The 21,905-nt window shown below is 38.9% G+C and overlaps 1 protein-coding gene across 7 annotated transcripts in view; it reads left to right on the plus strand.

Moving 5' to 3' along the window:
* Positions 1 to 222: 222 nt before the first annotated feature.
* Positions 223 to 21,905, plus strand: part of POC5 (POC5 centriolar protein) — a 30,426-nt gene continuing 8,743 nt past the window's right edge. For 2 of the 7 annotated variants that reach the window (XM_025296383.3, XM_044925476.2), the window contains exons 1-10: positions 223 to 368; positions 738 to 899; positions 4,593 to 4,688; positions 9,467 to 9,608; positions 12,030 to 12,113; positions 12,395 to 12,591; positions 14,117 to 14,293; positions 15,894 to 15,998; positions 17,640 to 17,819; positions 19,134 to 19,287. In XM_025296383.3, the coding sequence (XP_025152168.3) occupies positions 4,605 to 4,688; positions 9,467 to 9,608; positions 12,030 to 12,113; positions 12,395 to 12,591; positions 14,117 to 14,293; positions 15,894 to 15,998; positions 17,640 to 17,819; positions 19,134 to 19,287 (1,123 nt within the window). In that variant the 5' untranslated portion in view covers positions 223 to 368; positions 738 to 899; positions 4,593 to 4,604. Of the gene's footprint in view, positions 369 to 391; positions 900 to 4,592; positions 4,689 to 9,466; positions 9,609 to 12,029; positions 12,114 to 12,394; positions 12,592 to 14,116; positions 14,294 to 15,893; positions 15,999 to 17,639; positions 17,820 to 19,133; positions 19,288 to 21,905 lie in introns of those variants that run through there. The other 5 variants (XM_025296385.3, XM_044925475.2, XM_025296382.3 and 2 more) reach the window with 5 other exon arrangements.

The following is a 21,905-nucleotide window of genomic DNA, read 5'->3' on the forward strand; positions in this document are numbered from 1 at the left end:
TCTCAGGGTTGCCCGGTAACCCGCAGGCCAGAACCGCACTGATCTCGGGCTTCTGAACGCGGGGCGGAGCTACCTAAGACTCTGCCCTCTCCAAACCAGCCATACCCAGGCTGCTTCTCTCCGGAAGCAACTTCATTCCGGCTTCACCTTCCCCCGGTCCGGAGCCCCGCCCCCGACGCGTGGACCAATCAGACGGCAGGTTGCTGAAGCTCGCGGCCAATGCCCGGGGCCGTCTTTACTTCCTCTTTGCAGTTTGAAACTGTCAGGTTGCTGCTGGGTAAGCTGCTGGACTCGCTGTTGTTGCAGCGGCGACGAGGGGAGAAGACGCGGAGGGCGGAGTTGGGGTTTGCAGAGAGCCTCGGCGGTGGGTAAGCGGCGCCCCTGGCGGAGGCTCTGGAGTGGGATTTAAATAGCCTCGGCCGGGGTTGCAGCCCCTGGGGATCGGACACGACGGGGTTGGGGGCGTCTTCGGAAAGTAGGGCCCTTGAGCTGCTCTGCGGGACGGCAAGATCGAGAGGTTTCCCCTCCTCCGCGTCGGGGAAGAGAGGGCAGGAAGGAAAGTTGCCTGAAGTGTAATAACGGTATTGCAGCTGTAGGTTCGGGTCATTTAAGACGTATGGGGTAAAATGACCGTGTGTGACACTTCGTTGTTTTTAAGTAACAATTTGATGTGACACAGGGGTAAGAGAACTTGTAGCCCTGTGCTTGCTCGCAGCTGCCTTTTCTTCTGCCTGTAGTCCGTGGCGTGGGGAGGGGCTGGCGCACCCCCTCGCGTTCATTTAGGACTGGTCAAGGCCGCAGGAACGTCACTCAGCCGCCAGCTCGCACATTAATTCACTCTTCCAGTGCCTCTTGGGGATTAATTTGAATTCCTGGACCCCGCTTCCAGTAACAGCCAGGTAATTACCAAGATCTAATTTGACTTCTTTGGCCTTAGACAAATGCTCAGAACTTTTTATCTCGTGATTTCTGAGCTCTTGGGTTAGAGAATCCTGAAAATTTGATTGTCTGATGTGCATCTGCTTTCCATCAAAGCAAGTTTCATTTTCTCCTTTGTCTCAGAACTAGAAACAATAAGGAAATGCTACTGTTGTAGGGTTTTAGATAAATTGTCATACTTTGATGTCATCAAAGCAGGACAGATGGAAGATTTATAGCATATTTTCTAAAAGTACACTGTTTTGCGTCTGCAGGATATATATATTAAGAAACTCTTTTTGAGATGTGACCGTGTTTTTCAGCCTATTTGTGTACCCCTAATCCCAGCCCCCTTATTACCAGTACCCCCAATCCCAGCCCCCCTTATTACCAGTCTTCAAACACATCCTAAAAAAAGACGTGAATGGAAATAGAAAGGACAGAGTTACCACAGTGGTGGATTTGAGTCCCTTAAAGCAGCCTTCCTTGCTGCAGATGCATGTGCTTATTTTATCCTCCCTAATTGGCTTAACTAAAGTCAGTCATGCTGAGATTTAGTTTACTTATCTTGTGTCTACACAGTAATGCTCATTGAATACAGTTAAAATTTCCTTTCCATAGTCTAGCCTCAATCTGTATTTCCATTCTAATACTGCACTTCTACCTGGATCTGCCCTTTCTCCTTCAGTTTCTTCATCTGGTAATTTTCAGCCTACTTGATTAAGACTTGTTCTACTTTCCACTGAAATTGTTCAGGCAAATGCCCCAACGATTTCTGATTACCAAACTCAAGGGATTCTGTCAGATTCTCATCTTCCTTTGGCATCTGTCTCTGACCATTTCCTCCTGGAAGTTTTTGTGATGCTGTTCTCAATGTTCTATTGTTCTGACTTCCTTTTCCATCATTTTTGGTTCCTCTTCACTTATCCTTTAAATATTAGCAGTTCTGATTTTAACTTTGCTCTTGTCACAGTGGTGGTGGTGTAATCACTAAGTCATGTCCCACTCTTGCGACCCCATGGACTGTAGCCTGCCAGGCTCCTCTGTCCATGGAATTTTCCAGACAAGAATACTGGAGTGGGTTGCCATTTCCTTCTCCAGGCATCTTCCCGACCCAGAGATTGAACCAGTGTCTTCTGCATTTCAGGTGGATCTTTACCAAGTTAACCACAAGGGAAGCCCATCCCAGCTACAGTAGTGGTCCTTAACTTTACTAAGGCTTTAGTACCCTCTGGACACATATTGGAAGATGAGGAGCCTCTTCCTAGAAAAAGTGCTGCTGCTGCTGCTAAGTCACTTCAGTCATGTCTGACTCTGTGCGACCCCATAGACGGCAGCCCACCAGGCCCTGTCGTCCCTGGGATTCTCCAGGCAAGAACACTGGAGTGGGTTGCCATTTCCTTCTCCAATGCATGAAAGTGAAAAGTGAAAGTGAAGTCACTCAGTCGTGTCCGATTCTTCGTGACCCCATGGACTGCAGCCTACCAGACTCCTCTGTCCATGGGATTTTCCAGGCAAGAGTACTGGAGTGGGGTGCCATTGCCTTCTGCATCCTAGAAAAAATATGCATGTGCTAAAAATACTGCACATGGTTTGGGTCTAGAGACCTCAGAATAAGAACTCTCACTTCTTTTCCTAGGTGATCTTAATGTCTCCCTTTTATCAGCAGTTGCCATTATGCTGATTCCTCAAAATGAATTTCCAAACCTTTACCTCCAGTGCAGGGCTCCCACTTTGCTTAAGTCCAAGAAGCACCGTTCACCTTGTAGCCATTGTGAATGGCAGTACTTGGAGTTGTGCATCGAATAACTGGCATGGCCAGATACTGCGTACCTGCAGCCTCACTTCAGTGCCTTAGAGTCACCTCACCCCAATAAGTCTGATCATGAGACCATATTACCCTTCCACCAGCCTACTCATCTTCCTGTATTCCTTGGGGAGTATTCTTGTATGCCTTGGGGAGTATCACTACCATCCATCGTTGCCAGCCAGAAATCTGGGTCAGACCAGCAATTCTTCCCTTTAACTCCTTAACCGATTATTGATCACAGTCTCGAATTTCCACTGCCATGACGCAACTTAGAGTCATACCTCTGACCCCGTTTATCTCCTCGGATTACTGCCAGAAGGAACATATATGTCTTGGACTACTGCAGTTGGCTCTCAGTTGCTCTCTATTTAGTATTCCACCTCTCAAATCCATCCTGAAAGCTGCCGGAGTGATCTTTCTAAAAGACAAGCCTGATCATGTTATCACTTGTTTAATTAAGACTTTAATAACTTCTCATAGAAAAAAGACGAAACTTTTTAACATGATGTAATTGTGATCTTCCATGATCTGGCAGCTCCTCCCCTTGCCTGTTTCATCCTTAGCCAAACCCTGATCTGTGCCCTTTGCTCCTGCCTCACAAAATACTTGCAGCTCCTGGCATATATGTTTACATCTCTTTGTCTTTGCTTATGCTGCACTGCTGCGGCACATATCCTTTAATCTTTTATCTGTCTTTCAGGTCTCAACACCCCAGTCGGCTGTTCCCATTTCTTCACACCCTCACCGTCCTACCCCATGAAAAAGGCTACTCCAACCTTTCTACTTTGTGCCTCTGTTGTTTTAGGATTTAACAGCACTTTTTTCAAAAGTAATTAAGTTTACAACATCCTTAAAATCATACTGCTGCTCAAAGCAGAGAAGGCAGAGTGGCACCCCACTCCAGTACTCTTGCCTGGAAAATCCCATGGACGGAGGAGCCTGGTAGGCTGCAGTCCATGGGGTCACGAAGAGTCAGACACGACTGAGTGACTTCACTTTCACTTTTCACTTTCATGCATTGGAGAAGGAAATGGCAACCCACTCCAGTGTTCTTACCTGGAGAATCCCAGGGATGGAGGAGCCTGGTGGGCTGCCGTCTATGGGGTCGCACAGGGTTGGACACGACTGACGCGACAGCAGCAGCAGCAGCATATGCATGTCTAGGCCTTCTTGTAGATTGCAGAGTCCTTGAGGACAAGGACTTCTTCATCTTACCTTTCTCCCCAAGTCTTACATATAACTGGTATTCAGATCATTTTGAATAGTCACTATTTTCCTTTTAAGTAATTTATGTACTTGTCACTAAAAGTACTTATATTGTTACTTATTTTTTGGTTAAGATCTTAAACAGTGTTTCTTTGCATGATATTAGAATTTGTTGTTCTATATAATCTTGCTTTTCTTAAAAGAGCATTTCCAAAAGGTCAGTTCCCCAAGCAGAGAATTTACCCAAATCGTTCATTCTCTCTGGGTTCAGTGTCTCGTAGGAGAAGACACAGCATCCAGGCAGGCGCTCATGCATTGTTCAATAGCAGTCACACTCTATGATGCTCCACAGCCCCTGCTGTGGCTGTTTCTGAGGAGCTTCCATTTTCCTTTACTTTTTTAATGTATTTACCTCATCTCCTTGACCACATCATAAGCTCCCTACTTGGGAGCTGAGTATTTTTTTCTTACCCAGTGATTTTTGCCTGTGGGTGTTCAATATGTTGAATGATTTTAACATGTTGAATGATTATTGTTTCCAGGATAGGATGTTATTATACACAAAACACACACACACACACACACACTCAGAAAGCATTTTATTTTAGTTTAAATGTTGCAAAAACATAAACTAAAGTTAGTTTTTACTGTTTTATAGAATTTATACAGAATGTCATCAGACGGGGAGATATGCTCACCTCCGGTTTTGCAAAAAGACTCCGACCGAGGCAGTTCTGTCTCCTCAGATCTTCAGGTAGGAAGACATGTCTAAATTTACTGTATCTTTCTTTTTTCAAATACATGACAATATGAGGAAAAACTAAGAATACATTTCTCCTTTTTTCATGCCATTTACATTTATAACTATAATATGTTTATAATGTGTGTAAAATTATAATAATATCAAATGTTGGGAATTATTTTACACACTTGGAAAAATACCTTGCATTGTTTTAATTAACCTTTCAGAAAATAATCATGAACTCTTCTAGCATTCTCTGTACCAGAGCTCCACACAATACAATGAGAGGAGAAGCTGAAAATCTGAAGAAACACTTTTTTGGTTGAAATTTTCTCTTTGTAGCTCTCTCTCATGAGTGTTGCTTTCACTTTAATGCAAATCAGCCTGATGTGGAAACTGTCCAGAGTTCTGGGGCCCTAGGCTCCCCAGTGTTCCACTCTTGGTTCTGGCCCCTGTTGCCGCACCATCAAGCACCCACTGGTGCCCAGGACCTGGGCAGTGACAGGTACACCGACTATGCAAGGTGTGGCTTTTATACGAAATGTTTTAAATTCCTGTTAATTCTAAACGTTTTACCATCAAAAATATGGATTAAGATTTCTAGAGTAGATTTTAAATGGGAGAATACTGACATGGTCTATCTTGGGTTTTCTCCCTCTTAAGAGGGGAAAAGCTGGATGGTATGTTTATGCCTAAGTAGAGTAAGTGGCGTTTGACACCATGGAAGATGACAGAAGCTTTAGGGAAATATTTTATGAAACAAATGTGTTCCTTTAATTGAAATTACAGGTTGAGGAATTGGGAAGCTATTGGAAAAGTATCCGTGAGTTTTTACTAGGGTAAAAGTGGTCTGGAATTGTGACATAGATGTTTCACCCTTACCTTCCCTTTGAATGGTATCTCCCCTATTTTGTGCTTTCTTTTTAGGCTGCAGTGCTTTACTGCATCCTTCGTCTTTTCTGTATTCCAACTTGTTCAAAAGAGAATGGTTTAACTTAGGCATACCAGTGATACTGTGATTTATAAATCACATATTTTAGAAGACCAAATTTAAAAAATATTTGGTCTTCATCACATTTCTGGCACAGAGCTTCTAAAAATATTGGAATTTCCTAACTAGTGAGGAAAGGAAGGTATCTTTTGTTACGTTGATGACATGACTTTTGGACTTCACCCAAGGATGAAGACGGGTTGCCAGGAGAAGGCCAACCACATGATTAGCTGGTTGAAACTTTCCTTCCCCGCGGTGAGGGAGGGGAGAGGGCCTGGAAGTTGAATCAGTAGCCAGTGGTCATTGATTTAATCAATTGTGCCTATTAATAAAGACACATAAAAACCCAAAAGGACTGGGTTTGGGGAACGTCCTGTTGGAGAACGCGTGGAGGTGCGAGGTAACTGGCCTGTCAGAAGAGGGCAAGGAAGCGCCACGCCTCTTCCCCTTACCTTGCCCTGTATATCCCTTCCCTCTGGCTGTTCCTGGAGTATAGCCTCTTATAATAAACTGGTGATCTAGTATTATGTTTCTCTGAGTTCTGTGAATCCTCTAGCAAATGAGTCAAACCCACCGAGGGGGTCTTTGGAACCTCTGGTCCATAGCTGGTCGGTCTGAAGCACAGATGATAATCTGGCCTTGGACTGGCATCTGAAGTGTGGGGTAGGGAGGGCAGTCATGGGACTAACCCTCAACCTGCGGAATCTGATGCCGGCTCTGCTGGAAAGTGTCAGAATTGAGACACCCAAGTGGTGTCGGAGAATTGCTTACAAATCACACTTTGTAATTGTTGGGTCCAGAACCCTTATAAGACCTTATAATGTGAACACCTTGTAAGATCTCATGTTGTCATTTTTGTCGAGAAACAAAGCTTTATGTCAAAAGAAATCTCTAGAGTAGAATTTTAAGAGATGGAGGGGGAAGAATCTTCTAGACATGCCAGAAATCATTTTGTGTTATTGGTTACCTGTGCTTAGAATGCTACCCTAACTGAGATTCTGTTTTTAGTAACCCTCAACTTAGGACTCTACTGGTCCTTGACAACAATTGAAAGCCTTCCCATATTCCATTACTGGAAACATTTAAAAATATAAATGCCAAAAATAATGTTTAAAATAACATAAAGTAACTATATACTTTGACATATATAGTAAATATTTAACACCAGACACTTAGTACAAAAGCCCCTCATAAATCAGTATTCCCCATAAGAGCATTTTCATTACTGTTTCCAACATGTGAATGCTTCATAAGACCGATGATGATAAATGCTGAAGGATGGGCAGCATCCGTAGTACTTATTGACTTATCATTTCCTCTAATCACAACTCTGAAGTGTCAGCCAGTTGCCCTGACCACACTTGGTTAGGCATGGGTTCAGGTCTATTATAGGGTCACATCAGTCCAGCGATTGAGAGGGGAGGCAGAATTACAATTTTTGGTCATTACTTTAGGGTTCTTTTTTACCTTAAGGCAGGTTATCTTTGGCAGTTAAGGAGAGATTATTAAGCTCAGCTCAGTGCTCTGTGATGACCTAGAGGTGTGGAACAGAGGGGTGGGTGGGAGGGAGGCTCCAGAGAGAGGGGATGTATGTATACCTGTGGCTGATCCACGTTTCTGTACAGCGGAAACTAACACAGCATTGTAAAGCAGTTGTACTCCAATCTTAGACACAGACTACAGAGCAGACTTAGGGACACGGGGTTGGGGCAGGGAAGGAAGGAGAGGGTGGTTATATGAAAGAGTAACATGGAAATATACGTTACCACATGTAAAGCAGATAGCCAAATGGGAGTTTGCTGTATGACTCAGGAACTCAAACTGAGGCTCTGTAACAACCTCGAGAGGTGGGATGGGGAGGGAGGTGGGAAGGAGGTTTACGAGGGAGGGGACATGGGTATACCTGTGGCTCATTCCTGCTGATGTTTGGCAGAAACCAACACAATACTGTAAAGCAATTAACCTTCAATTAAAAATAGATAAATTCATAAAAATAAGTTATACTCCAATTTTTTTAAAAGGTACGAAAAAGAAATATGATATTATTTATTTTTATCCTAAACTAAAAAATAACCCATCTGGCCTGTGTCTGCATATATGAAATGTAAATAATTGTTTAAATGACTAATTTTTCCATTTTTTCCCTTAAAGGCAGTTAAAATATATACTTATATTGAACATTATTAATGTATACGTATTTACATCCCCTTTAACTCATACTGATTGTTGTGGGAACTTAGAATTATGTGTTTGGATCTTTCTCCCTTTTCTGAGGTCAAACTAGGGAAGCCATAAGTTAAAGTCATTGACTGTCCCATCCCCCCCATTCCTTGAGGCACAGTTTATTCTTGTGGTAATAAGCTAACTGAGCAGAGCTGATGTGGCTGTCTAGTTGTTACTGCCTCCAGAGGAAGTAGATTCTAAAAAGTTAATGATAGCAAAATACTTGGGTGTGTTTAGTTAAGTATTCTTACTCACAGAAACCCATAGGGAAACAATACAGGTTACTAATTTTCAAACACCCATACTGTATCATAATGTTCTTATTAAAGGTAGGGCTCTTTCTTTGATGTAGACAATCTCTGTTAATTCAATTCAGCATGTATTTACTATGACATTTCAAGGAGGTAATTTGGAGCATCACTTAACTCTTCATCCTGATGGTGAATCAAATAATAAGACACTTATGACTAATGATGATAATGGAATTTTCTGTATCTGAACTTTTTATGGAGAAAAATTAATATTAAATAATAGAGTAAGACACTTCACATGCTTTTAAACGTTCCCCCAATTCCTAATGCAAAGACGTTCTCTAGGTCCGTGCCATAAGACTCTTAGAGGGACTTCAGCTAGCTGCATGTGCAACTAAAAATCCTGTGTGCCACAACGAAGACCCAATGCAGCCAAAATAAAGAAATTAATTTAAAAAAAAGACTCTTAGAAGTCCTTAATAGGAATATATGTGGCCTCAGTGACCAGCCCCTTTTGAACAGAGACTAAGTTCCGGTACTGAGAGAATTTTTTTGACTTGGCTCAACAAATATCTATCTGTCTATCAGGAAATGCCTTTTTGTTTTGGCCTTGAGGAATATTCCTGTAGTGCCTACTCTTGGTGACCTGCCATTTTTTAATCCTCTTTTCTCATGTGCCATGATGTTGCCAGCAGGTAGAACTGAACAGGTTGGCATTCGTGTTCTCTTTTTCACCTTATTATTCTTTCTCTACCAGTATTTCTCTTACACTCTTTCCATGCTTATATATGAAAAGAGACTCACGGTGGTTGTAGAATTGGGTGGGGCAGGAGGCGACAAGAGCCAAAACTACTTTTCATCCCTAGACCCTCCCACTGTAGAGTCTTTGGGAACAGCATCATGGAACTAAATTCCAAACAGGCATGACTGGGTCTTTTTCTCCCCTGCAAGCAGTTGCCAGTTGAGAGAAGGTTCTTCTGTGTTGTAGATGCTGATAGGCTTCAGGAAAATGCCCCAGGTAATCTTTGCGTCACTGCTTTAAATTGACATGCTGAAGGAATATGGGTACTAAAGCATTATCACCAGAAGAAATTGGGGTAGGTCTATTTGTTGAATTTCTTGCTTGTTTTTAAGAAATTTCACTTACTACAAGAGAGTAAGTAAATGATGAATGAAAAACATAAATCCCAAGTACACATTTCTTTTTATTGTTTGGGCATACTGTTTTGGAAACTGAAGTAGAGAACATCTTTGTGACCATTCCTTTACCAGAATGTCCATTGTGACAGGGGTGTAATGCATTATTTTTTGTTGGCTTTTCATAGGAAGAGTATGAAGAACTGCTTCGTTACGCTATAGTGACTCCAAATATTGAAGCAGGTGCTTCACAGCCGTCTCATTCAAAGGGAGAAGCAGTGCCAGATATTAAAATTCCTACTATAATTGATGATATTCTTCAAAATCCAGGTTATGTATATTTTTCAAGATGTCCCTTAATTTAAGATGTTACTGAGCTTTTTAATTCTCTTGATTTATGATAGTGAAAATACTTCTCTAGTGCTTCTTCTCAATCAACAGTGTATGTCTGTCATCTGGGCGAGAGTTTACATTTTAATATGTTTTTCTTGGCTCTTATATGACAGTTGAATTTTTATTTGAACTTCGTTTGACTATTTTATGAAAAATCATAAAATTAAAGCAAACACTGTTGCAGTTACATGTCTTAGTGTAGCGTGTTGCATCTCTTTCAATACAATGGTTTTATGCCGAGAAACACTGGAAGTGAAATGCCCAAGCCCCCAAACTGGAGATAGTCCATAGATAGCCCTCAGAACCCCTTAAGTTCATGACCACATGATCGGACTTTGTCAGCAGCATTTATCTGGGCCTGGAGGACTGTCTGGATTGTCACCACGAGGACGAACCCACTTGGGAACTGTGTTACTGACAGAACTGAGAACTAATACAAACCAGGATGTGTATTGATAGATGAGAAAGGTGGAGAAAGGAGGATGAAGCTCCTTTTACTATCTGTTCCTTATTCAGTACAAGATTCCAAACAGCTCACTCAAAATGAGTGTTTTTCAAGGGGCACAGACTACCCTCCTGAATCAGCCCTGATAATGATCAGTTATTAGCAGTAGGTAAACCCCAAAGACCCTCCTCCGAGCGCACAGCACAGCCAGCTCAGCCACAGGCTCTCGGGGGCCACAGCCCTGCTGTCTGTCATTCCTCTCCCTCCGTAGTCGTGGAGTCTCATTGCTTTTCAGCCTATAGCACCAGATCAACGAACAGGACCAGAACCTCAAAACGTGTATTTCTTCTAACACTGAAACATACTGGCACTGAACAGTTTCTGCCCAAATTTTGTTGATCTTCAAGAGATATGACCCTTGGATTTATTCATTCTCTATGAGTGATCTTGACCATGTTTTAATTACGTGCATTTTCTACTGAGCAAATCCAAACCCAAATACTCTCCTACAGCAATCACTTGGGGCTTTCTAGGTGGCTCAGTGGCAAAAGAATTCGCCTGCCCATGCAGAAGACATGAGTTCAATCCCTGGGTCGGGAAATCCCCCGGAGGAGGGAATGACAACCCACTCCCATATTCTTGCTTGAAAAATCCCATGGACAGAGGACCCTTGCAGGCTGCAGTCCATGGGGTTGCAAAGAGTCGGACATAACTGAGTCCACATGCACACATGCAGGTAGTCTTTGGGACCTAAGAATGCTGGTCTTTTCTAGCATCTACAATATAGTCAAAGCTATGGTTTTTCCAGTAGTCATGATGGATGTAAGAGTTGGACTGTAAAGAAAGCTAAACGCCAGAGAATTGATGCTTTTTGCTGTGGTGTTGGAGAAGACTCTTGAGAGTCCCTTGGACTTCCAAGGAGACCAAACCAGTCAATCCTAAAAGAAATCAATCCTGAATATTCATTAGAAGGACTGATGCCAAAACTGAAGCTCCAGTACTTTGGCCACCTGATATGAAGAGCCGACTCATTAGAAAAGACCCTGATGCTGACAAAGATTGAAGACAGGAGGAAAGGGGATGACAAAGGATGAGATGGTTGGGTGGCATCACTGACTCAATGAACATGAGTTTGAGCAAGCTCTGGAAGATGGTGAAGGACAGGGAAGCCTGGCGTGCTGCAGTCCATGAGGTTGCAAAGAGTTGGACATGACTGAGCAACTGAAGAACAACAATGATAGTATTTGTATTTGCTCTGCCCTTTCCAAAAAGTATTTGAGATCAAAATGCATAAATTCAGTGAATTTAGACATTCTTATTCATACATAGACTTAGTTAGAGTGAACTTCGTAAATTTATCACCCCATTCTCTTTACTCTTGGTATTGCCAATGCTTGGTGTAAAGAAGGTTGTGTTGAAGCTGGCAAAGTATCTAAGCGTCTGACAAAGCCATCCTTGTGAGGTTCTTTTCCAGTTCCTTCTTGCCATGTATTGACTAAAGGTTTCTGAGGTAGAAGTGAAGAAGTCCCTATTTGGAGGGAACCAGTGTCATTTAGGTTTTAGTAGAGCTAGTGAAAAGCAGCAGACCCTAGAAATGTCCAGTGTTGTAGGACATGACGCTTACACTGTATCAGTGTGAACTGAATGCCACTAGTAAACTGAATTCTTTTTCATCCATATTTGTTGGGTGAATTAAACTTATTAATGATGCAATAAGACTTTTTTAAGTCTCACAGTTTTTCCTTCCTTCTTATTCTTTGTCTTAGTGTTCCTGTCCCTAGCCTACTGCATTTTCCTTGTTCTAAAATCTTACTTATGCACAGCTACCTTCTTCTATTAGGTATGTGTGATTAGGTATTTTATAGAAGACTGATCAGGTTTAATTAAAAGAAAAACCTCTTTCTTTTCATCAGGAAATAGCCCTGCAGTGAGAGAAACAAGGATGGAAGTTGGAAAAGGATGTGATTTAAATACTTCAAGCCATTCAAAGACAGATGGTATGACTTTTCCTTAGCTTGTTTTTGTTAATATACAACATTTTGTGCTTTGGTGAATATTATCCAGGTAGTGAGGGGAATAATTTCAGCATATTACTTACTGCAAGGATTTTTAAATGCTACTATGGATAATTTGTTAAGCAGTACTTTCAAAAATAATTATATAAGATGCTCAGTACACTTAAGACAGATTTAATGCATTATAATATGTGGTGTTTTTTCTTAAAACTGCTGGATTAGAACGCAGATTAGATTACTCCAACTTTCCTTTTCTTCACCAGCAGCAGCATCCCCAAGGAAGCCGCCTCACCCAGTCATGGATTTTTTCAGCTCAAATCTTTTAGTTGACTCTTCCTCACCAGGGTCTAACTCCAGTCCTGTCGATGCCCATGAAATAATTGTGACTGATTTTCTTATTTCTGATGAAAACCTTCAAAAGATGGAAAATGTGCTTGATCTCTGGAGTTCAGGTCTTAAGGTATTACAGTTGTTTAATATGTAATGTAGCAGTTTTGCTCGAGTCCACTGTTTATTCTTCATTTCTTTGATTAAAAAGTTCAAAACGAAACAAACTGTAGTTGCCAAAGGTCAGTCCAGTGTTGTAAATCTGTGCTTCTCAGTCGTTACTGTCCATATGAGTCACCTGGGGATTCTGATAAATTGCAACTTCTTAGTCCTGGTTCAAGATGGAGCACTGCCTAACAAGCTCCCAGGTGACTGTTCACAAGCCATACTTGGAATAACACAGTTTTAAATAGTTGCTGGAACAGCTCTGCATATTCCCCTGAACTTCTCCAATATTTTGAATGGCTCAGCCTATGTGTGACTGAGAGAGACACTTGTTGAATCTTTCCCACATCATACCTATGACTAGTAGAATTGTCTCATTTTATGTGAAGCATAAGACCCAATCTTAGCAACATATATTCATTTTATAGCCACTTACAGCAACCACAGGGTATAACTTATAAATTGATAAGAATTTATTTTTATTTTGGTGATGTTAGTGATCCCTAAGTACAACAAAGTATTCCAGAAATGGCAGTTTTTCTGCAGCTTAAAATATAGTGGAGAAAATGACAGTTTTTTCTGAAACAGTTTGAGAAAACTAAACTGAGTATTCACATACATGGAAAAATTACGATCATCAGAGTTTTGTGGCATCTATATTTTCTCCAATATTTGAAACCTTAAATTCTAGAAGTAATCTTTTAGTATAATTTTTCTCCATGGAACAGGTTTCATGCTTCTAACCATGGTGTAAGTCCACTGAGGTAGTATACCACCATTTAAAGACTGTCACATGTTCAGTTAACCCTACTGTTATCCCTACTGTTTTTTGATAACATGATTATTTGGTCTTTTTACTTATGCCAGTCAGTAGGGTAAAAAGCAATCAGTCTTAGCAATTCATTGTAAGGTGCCCATTGTGATGAATGATTTGCAGGAAGAAAGCATCATCTCTGATGGTTTCCACTGTTCATCTCTCTAAATACCATCCCAGTTCAGTGGCTTGACCTCAGCCATGGTCCTGCATTTCCTTTTTCTCTCATTCACCTAAATATGGATATTTAAGTCCTTGACTTTATTTGTCCTAGTTATTAATGAATGAGACCTAAAAAATTTTAATGACAGTTGAGTTCAGTCACTCAGTCGTGTCCGACTCTTTGCGACCCCATGGACCACAGCATGCCAGGCCTCCCTGTCCATCACCAACTCCCAGAGTTTACCCAAACTCATGTCCATTGAGTCAGTGATGCCATCCAAGATTTCATAGAAGTAACTTAAAATGGGAGAAAAAAGTATGTACTTAGTATGGTGTGTGAACTAAGAAGAGCTATGGCTTGTTGAACATGCAAACGTTTTCATTAGTGGATTTTTTTTAATAGCTCTTATGTTGAATGCTTGTTTTGAGTTTTTTAACTTTTTTCCTAATTTCACTGTCATTTTATGAGGAGCATTAAGGAGCAAACTACTTAATTGTCAGCATATTTATTTTTCAGACAAACATCATATCTGAACTAAGTAAATGGAGACTGAATTTTATTGACTGGCACCGAATGGAAATGAAAAAAGAGAGAGAGAAACATGAAGCAGATTTAAAACAACTGTGCAGCCAGATCAACAGCTTGAAGGAGCTGCAGAAAACCTATGAGGTCTCCATTGGGAGAAAAGATGAGGTCTTTTTTTTCATACTGCTTTTTAAGTGAGAGTCAGTAAATGTCTTGTTAGGTAATAAATGCCAGGAACTGAGTGTTTAGATTGTACAAGATACAAAGGGAAAATCACTTCAGAAACTAGTAGAAAAGTAGATGCATAGAAATAAGATTTATTCTTCATATTAAATGTGCTAGGATCATGTCATTTTATCTTGGCCACCATGTTCATTGTGCTCAAAGAATGCTATATTGAGTGTGGGAACACTATTTTTTTCTTCCCCATCTTTTCTTCCTAACTGCCCTAAAGAGAATGTCAGGGATCCAGCATTACCCACATTTTAAACCATCCTTTTGGAGGGGTATAGGTATCCCACGTTCTATCTGTGATATGTCTTTACTCATTCATGAAGTCCTTTCTTCATTATGTTGATAAGCACAAGAGCACTGTGTTTTGCTTTCTGTTAGCCTCTTAAAGAACTTGAGAGTAGGGTTCAAGTCTGTGCTAATCTGGGGCTTCCCAACAGCACCTTGAACAAAGCAGATGGGCAGCAAACCTACAGCTCCCCCAGGAGGATAGTGGCTTTCGGAGAACAGCAGACAGCTCAGCTACTTGTCTGCAGATGCAGCCCTCACTGTTTTAGTGAACTAGAAAAGATTGTGGTTATTTTTTAAATACATCTTTTGAGAGTGTCATAGGATGCAGTGTAGAATCAGTCATTTTACATAACTTGCTTTTTTGAAACAACGATACTAATGTCAGTCATTTTCTATATTACCCTCAAAACCCTGTCCTTGACAGTTTTAAAATATTTTATTAAATTTTTTTGTTTCAAAGTGTATCACACAAAAAGAGTATACATGCATATCTAGTTTTTGAAAACAAAGTGAACAGCTATGTGCCACTACACAGCTTAACAGAATACTACTAGGATCTTTGAATGCCTGCCCTTTTCCACTTTTGGAAATTATTTAAAGAACCAGAATAAATATCTCTCAGCAAATATGCCTAATTTACTAAATCTCTTTTAATGGGCCCATTTTAGATATATGTTTCAGTTGTTCAGTTCTTTATAAGAGAGAATATTATCTCAGGATTTAAAAGCCTTCATAGATTTTTTTTTTTAAAGAACAGGAATACTATCACTGAAAAAGTACACCAAAATGTAACTATTAATTATTTACTTTTATGAGTTTGTTGAATCCAGAAAATCATTAAACAGTTATTGAGGAACTTCTAATCCAAGCTATTAAAGGTACTTAGGGACTAAAAATATATTTTAAAACTGGTCTCTGCCCTCAAGTCTAGTGAATAAAAACATTTTGTATACGTAGCAAAACTCTCCAATGTATGATGGTTTTTCTTAAATTAAATGCCAGTGATCATATTAATTTTCATACACATAAACATTTTATTGATTATTACTAGGGTACACATAATGAAGATTTCTTTCCTCTTTTGTTCCCCTTCATTCATTGATAAGTAGTATATTCACATGGGGAAGTTTTTTGGTCTTTATAAAGATAATGAGGTTACCTGGATGAATACAGTAATGATCCGTAAGTATTCTTTCTAGCATTTTTTGATATATGAAAAAGTCATTTTACTCGTTGCTGTTTACAGGTGATTTCTAGCTTGTCTCATGCCATAGGCAAGCAAAAGGAAAGGATAGAGTTGATGAGAACATTCTTCCACTGGCGAATCAACCACGTCAAATCAAGGCAGGATGTAAGTGTGAAAAACAAAAGCTGATTGATATTTATTAGACTTCTGAACTCAGAAGCATTTAGAATCACGTATTAGAACTCTTGTTCAAGTCAGAGAAAGACTTGTTTTTTAATAAGTCAAAATTAATTAATTTAATGTTACTCTTACTTTAAACTTGATGTTGGTACAGTTTGGGGAAAAAATACTTCCTTATATTTTGTTGACTTGTTGATATACATTTTCTGCCTCATGGTAGGTTAAATACAGAGTGTACCTAAATTACAGATGTCCTGGTTATGGAACCCCTTTAACTAATTTGACCTCAGATTTAATTACATGAATTTATCATCTTTAGCATATCATAAGCTTCCTATATTGTTTCTACTTCTAAAATGCCTGAATATATCATCTTTAAAGAGGCAGTACTATATTTATACATTATAAAGTTGCATAAATGTTTGTTGTGTAATTTGCCTCAATAAGAATTTTTAAAATCCATGTCCATAAAGATTTTTTAAAATTGTTCTGAGTTTATACATAAACTTGAATATGTTTTATTTTAATTACATGAATATGTTAAATTTTAATCAATTTATTAAATTTTAATTAATTTATTTTAATTAAGTATATCAGTGTAAATATAAATTGAAAATAGTAGATTATTGTATCAGAAGTACAAAAGTATGAAAGTATATATGTATCCCAGAAGAAGACAAAGACTCAAGAATGTAGGGGATGGAGATACATACGTATATATGTATTTTATTTATGATAATCATGTGAGTCATGGAGTAATCTTTATGCATTTAGTTCCAAGAGAGTAATATTTAAGGAAAAGGCTGTTACTGTCATGGAGTACGATTTCTCCTTTAAGAGTGCTTCTTAGTGCTTTCCTTTATTTCCCAGTAGATTAAATCTACATTAACCATATTTAAAAGGGCTATTTAAAATTGAGTCCTATTTGGAAGGTTATTTATTGGGTGACATAATGATAATATATTATATTCAAATGTTAGTTGAAAGAGTTTAAGTTGCCATCACTTTTTGAATAAAAATTTTTTTTAAGAAAATTGAAAATTGGAAATGCTTCTTCAGGAGACTTTAAATTCTTTGATAGAAGAATAGCATGTGTTCCTACTAGGATCAATTTGCTATAAAATATGATGGCAAAAGTTTGCTGTAAAATATGATGGCAGAGTGTGTAAACTCATCTGCTTATGGTGGCTGCCAAGCTGGAGAGAAAGGGCCATCTCGAGCCACACCACCACCCTTTCTGCCATCCAGCTCCTAGTCCTGTTCTCAGCCAGAATGTCATCAGATTCATAACCAAGATAGCATGGGCAAGTCACTCATTTTCTTCCATTGGGTTTTTTGTTTCTCCTCTACCTTGATGAGTTGCATAAAACCGTGATGTAATGGATAGGAGCTTAGACTCTGGAATGAGGCAAGGCTGGCTTTTCGCTTTCTGCCTGTGTGGTCTGGGCATGTCGCTTAACCTCCCTAAGCCTGTCCTCCCATCTGCACATGAGAAGAACATGAGTACACGGTATGAAGTGGTAACGCAGGCACCCCGCTTACCCCACAGGGCTATGTTTTGTATTGCTGCTGCCAGTGTATTTACCAGTCCACTGTGTTTTGAGTTTGTGTATTACTTTCACTCAGGTTTATGAAAGTAAACTAGCTGACCAGTATTTTCGGCGAACTTTACTGAAGAAAGTCTGGAGAGGCTGGCGGGCCGTAGTACAGAAGCAGTGGAAAGAGGTGGTGGAACGAGCTTGTCAAGCCAGAGCTGAAGAAGTCTGTGTCCAGATTTCCAATGACTATGAAGCCAAAGTTGCTCTGGTAGATATTTTTTGCTTTATTTTCTCTTTTTTAAGTAAAAATTAAAAAGTTGAGTAGCCATCACTCACTGGCCAAGGAACCTGTTTCTCAAGTTTCATACACTGTGGTGTGGGTTCAGATAGACTGTTGGGAAGGAGCAGCACTAAGTCAGACTTACAGACTCTATTCTTTTAGCCAGTTATAATTTTGACCTCCAGACCTGTGTAAATCTCTTGTATGTACATTTCTCTTGGAAGGGTAAATCACCCGCAGATCATTACCTCTCTAAGAAAATGTACTTTATTAGGCTTCTTCTGGCCTTTATTTAGCTAAAAATGAAGACTAAAAACAAAAATGTTTACACCCGTGGCAGATGCACATCAATGTAGGGCAGGAACTGCCACAATATTGTAAAGTAGAAAATGAAGTCGCTTAGTCGTGTCTGACTCTTTGCAACCTCATGGACTATAGCCTGCTAGGCTCCCGCATCCATGAGATTCTCCAGGCAAGAATCCCGGAGTGGGTTGCCATTTACTTCTCCAATTGTAAAGTAATTAGCCTCCAATTAAATAAGTTAATTAAAAAAAAAGTTTATCCTTATGTTATTTTAAATAAACTATGTTTTTATAAGTTTGATATAAAGCAATTATATATAAATTGAAGTTATTTAGACTTATAACAATAATATAACATTGTTTCCAAGTGAAAACATTTGAGACACAAAATGAAAATAAGCACCATATTGAAGAATGCAGTAGGCCTCTTGAAATCAAATATTAAAAGGAAAATTTTTTTCATCATTATAATACTAAATTCTTAAAGTTTTATTATGCAAATAACATTCTGTGATTGACAATGACATGCAAAAAAATGTACTCCCTTTAGATTTGGTCTATGGGTAGGTGTTGTACCTAATGCCACTTTGCACTTTAAATTCTATAGATAACACTTAGTTAAAAAAAAAGAAAAGAAATCAGTTACTGTTGCTGGCAGGATATTTTACTATCCAACATAAAAGTATATAGTAAGAAATAACAGCCTTTTGTATAATTAGAATACACCAGTCCTGATTGAAGCCAGTATGAAATTCCCTTTGTTTAAACCTTGACCTTATAGTTAGGAATGAAAATGTTGTGTTGATGGAGACACTGGAGGTAAAATGCATCTTTTAAAATAATTTGAGACTCAGCAGAAGAAGTATATGCTAAAGTGATTTTAGTATTTCACACGAAAATAACTTCACAGTATAAGAAGTCTCTTTTTTAAAACAATAAATGATATTCTTCCTTGTAGCTCAGTTTTTTTTCTTCTTTTTAAAAATTCTCCTGATTTTAGTTAACTGGAGCTTTGGAAAATGCAAAAGCTGAGATCCAAAGGATGCAGCATGAAAAAGAGCACTTTGAAGATTCCATGAAGAAAGCTTTCATGAGGGGTGTATGTGCGTTAAATCTTGAGGCCATGACTATATTTCAGAACAGAGGTGATACAGGTTAGTGTTTTATTTAAGATTCTCTGCCTACTTTCAAAAAGGATTTGAGGAGATTTCAGTGACTGGTGTGGTCTGCAGCACTAATTTTCTTATCTAGTATCTTATCCAAACACTATTTTTAATATCATAATGTTATATCCAGTTTTAAATCTGCCATGAAAATTCTCTCAAGTCATGGATTTCTGGTTTTTTCCTAAGTAGCCAAATGCCTTGGACTGTTTTGTTGATTAAATATTTCTTGTCTATTCATGGTTTCCCGTTTTTTAAAAAAAAATTGCTTGTCTTCCAGTGTAAGAGAAGCCTCAACTAAAACTCATTTCAACAAATATAAATATAGGCCTATCTGTAGAAGTCAACTAAAATAATTCTGTGTCAAGAAAAGTCCATGTATTAGCTCAGATCTGAATGATTCTTATCATCCACATGACATAGAACAGCTTTGCCACCAATTTACAGTGGGGCCTATTTTGCTCACTGGGTTTTAGAAAACTAAAATTTCTTCTGTGAACAAAGAAGATAATATAAATCTTCATTACCTGCTTTATAGCGGGTTCTTGTGAAAATGCAATGAAATACAATTGCAAGCACTTTAAAAGACAAAAAACACTAACATGTAAGAGGCTAGTAATGATATAATTGTTGCAGTCTTAAGTCAGCCTCATAAACTTAATGTATATAAATATGTGAACATTTTTGCAGTATTTTTAAATCCTGCTTGAAAATCAGATTATTCATCAGGGACACAATTTTATTTTGTAACATCATTAATATGATTTCAGTCCTGTGAACAACTTGTCTGTGCTTGTTATGCCCTCATTTTCAAAGCACCAACAAATATTTTTTATTTCAAATGTGTGTGCTGTGGATGGTGGTGAGTTCAGGCAAGTTGTGTTCTTTCTAAAGCAGTCGTGGTGTGTGGCCCCCTGGCAAGTTAGAGACTTAGACTCAGATAGATCCTCGAGACTGAATCTTTATCTTGCTGATACCCAAATAAGTACTTGATTTCTCCAACAAGTGGTCTTTTAGTTGAGTAGTAATGCTGGAAACAAATGTACCATCACCAGTGATTGAAGATCTGCTTTCAGTTTTAATTGTTAGAAAGTTGAATATATTAAATTGAAGAATTTAACTATCTACTTATAACAACAGGTACTGGGTTTCACAAGTGCAGTGAGAACTTATAATCATTAGAACTTGCTACATTCGATTACAAGAAGTCTATTTAACATAACCTACTTAAGGTTGTGAATTGACTTAGGATACAGTGTTTTACCACCTTAATATATTTACCATCTTAAATTTTTAAATTCAAATACAGCAATGTCTCCTACGGGCAAATATGCATAGTAGGATTTCTGATGTGTATTCTGATTGTTATACAATGTGACTTATTTTGCTACTGTTGCCTTTAAGTCTGTTGTCATCTGTAGCTAATGCCAGGTTCTAGAATCTGAGAGGTTTTGAATGGCCTTGTGCTTTGTTTATTATAACAATGGAAGAAAAAGATGGCAGGAATAGTAAGACACACATCAGCAGTACACTCTAGTATTGATGAAGCTACCAAAGGCAAAAGCTCATTGTAATCTAATGCTGGACTTGCTCTGTGATACTTAAGTCTTGTGGCATTTTAATAACAGCTATTAAAATAGAATTTTTAAAATTCTCAAGAGAAAAGAAAATTATTCCTGGTCCCTTGAAGATAATTGCTTTTTATAATTTTTTAAATTTCTTTCAATTATTTGCTAGCCATAATCCTCAGTGCATCATATTGTAAAGTGTCCTAATAAATCTTATAGTTCAGATAGAAGTTTCTGCTGCTGCTAAGTTGCTTCAGTCGTGTCTGACTCTGAGACCCCACAGACAGCAGCTCACCCAGGCTCCACCATCCCTGGGATTCTCCAGGCAAGAACACTGGAGTGTGTTGCCATTTCCTTCCCCAACGTGTGAAAGTGAAGTCGCTCAGTCATGTCTGACTCGTAGCAACCCGTGGACTGCAGCCTACCAGACTCCTCCATCCATGGGATTTTCCAGGCAAGAGTACTGGAGCGGGGTGCCATTGCCTTCTCCGAGAAGTTTCTGTGAGGTAGACAAAATGTGACAATACAAATGGCCTTTAAAAGGATACCCGCAAATTTTTAAAGTAGTTCTAGGAACAGTAGAAAAATACTTTCCAGCTGAAAAATGTGTCCAGTTAAAGTTAGAATAATTACAATACTGGTTCCATACCTGATAAGCCTGCCACCCACCTAAAAGTAGACAATCAGAGTCACTTTCTATGAAAAGCATGTTAAAACTCAGTGTGTATGTGTGTTTTCAAAGCAAAAGCAGTATTTTTATATTGAATTAGTCTCTCCAAATTATTTCAAAGGACCTAGGCATTATAATTCTCATTAAACTTTGTTAATGAAGTAACTATTGCTCAATTTTATATAAAGATATTCTTAAGACAGGAACTTACATAGTAGCCCAAATTTCTAGATGGAAAGAGGACACCATAGAAAACCATTTAAACATAGGGTTACATAATGCCCTCTATTCAAATATTCTGAAACATCTCAGTGACTGAATATTGAAATCCTCACCCTGATGTTTGATATCAGGGATTTATGGACTTCCCT

The sequence above is a fragment of the Bubalus bubalis genome, chromosome 11 (assembly GCF_019923935.1).
Source record: "Bubalus bubalis isolate 160015118507 breed Murrah chromosome 11, NDDB_SH_1, whole genome shotgun sequence".
NCBI classification, from domain to species: domain Eukaryota; kingdom Metazoa; phylum Chordata; class Mammalia; order Artiodactyla; family Bovidae; genus Bubalus; species Bubalus bubalis.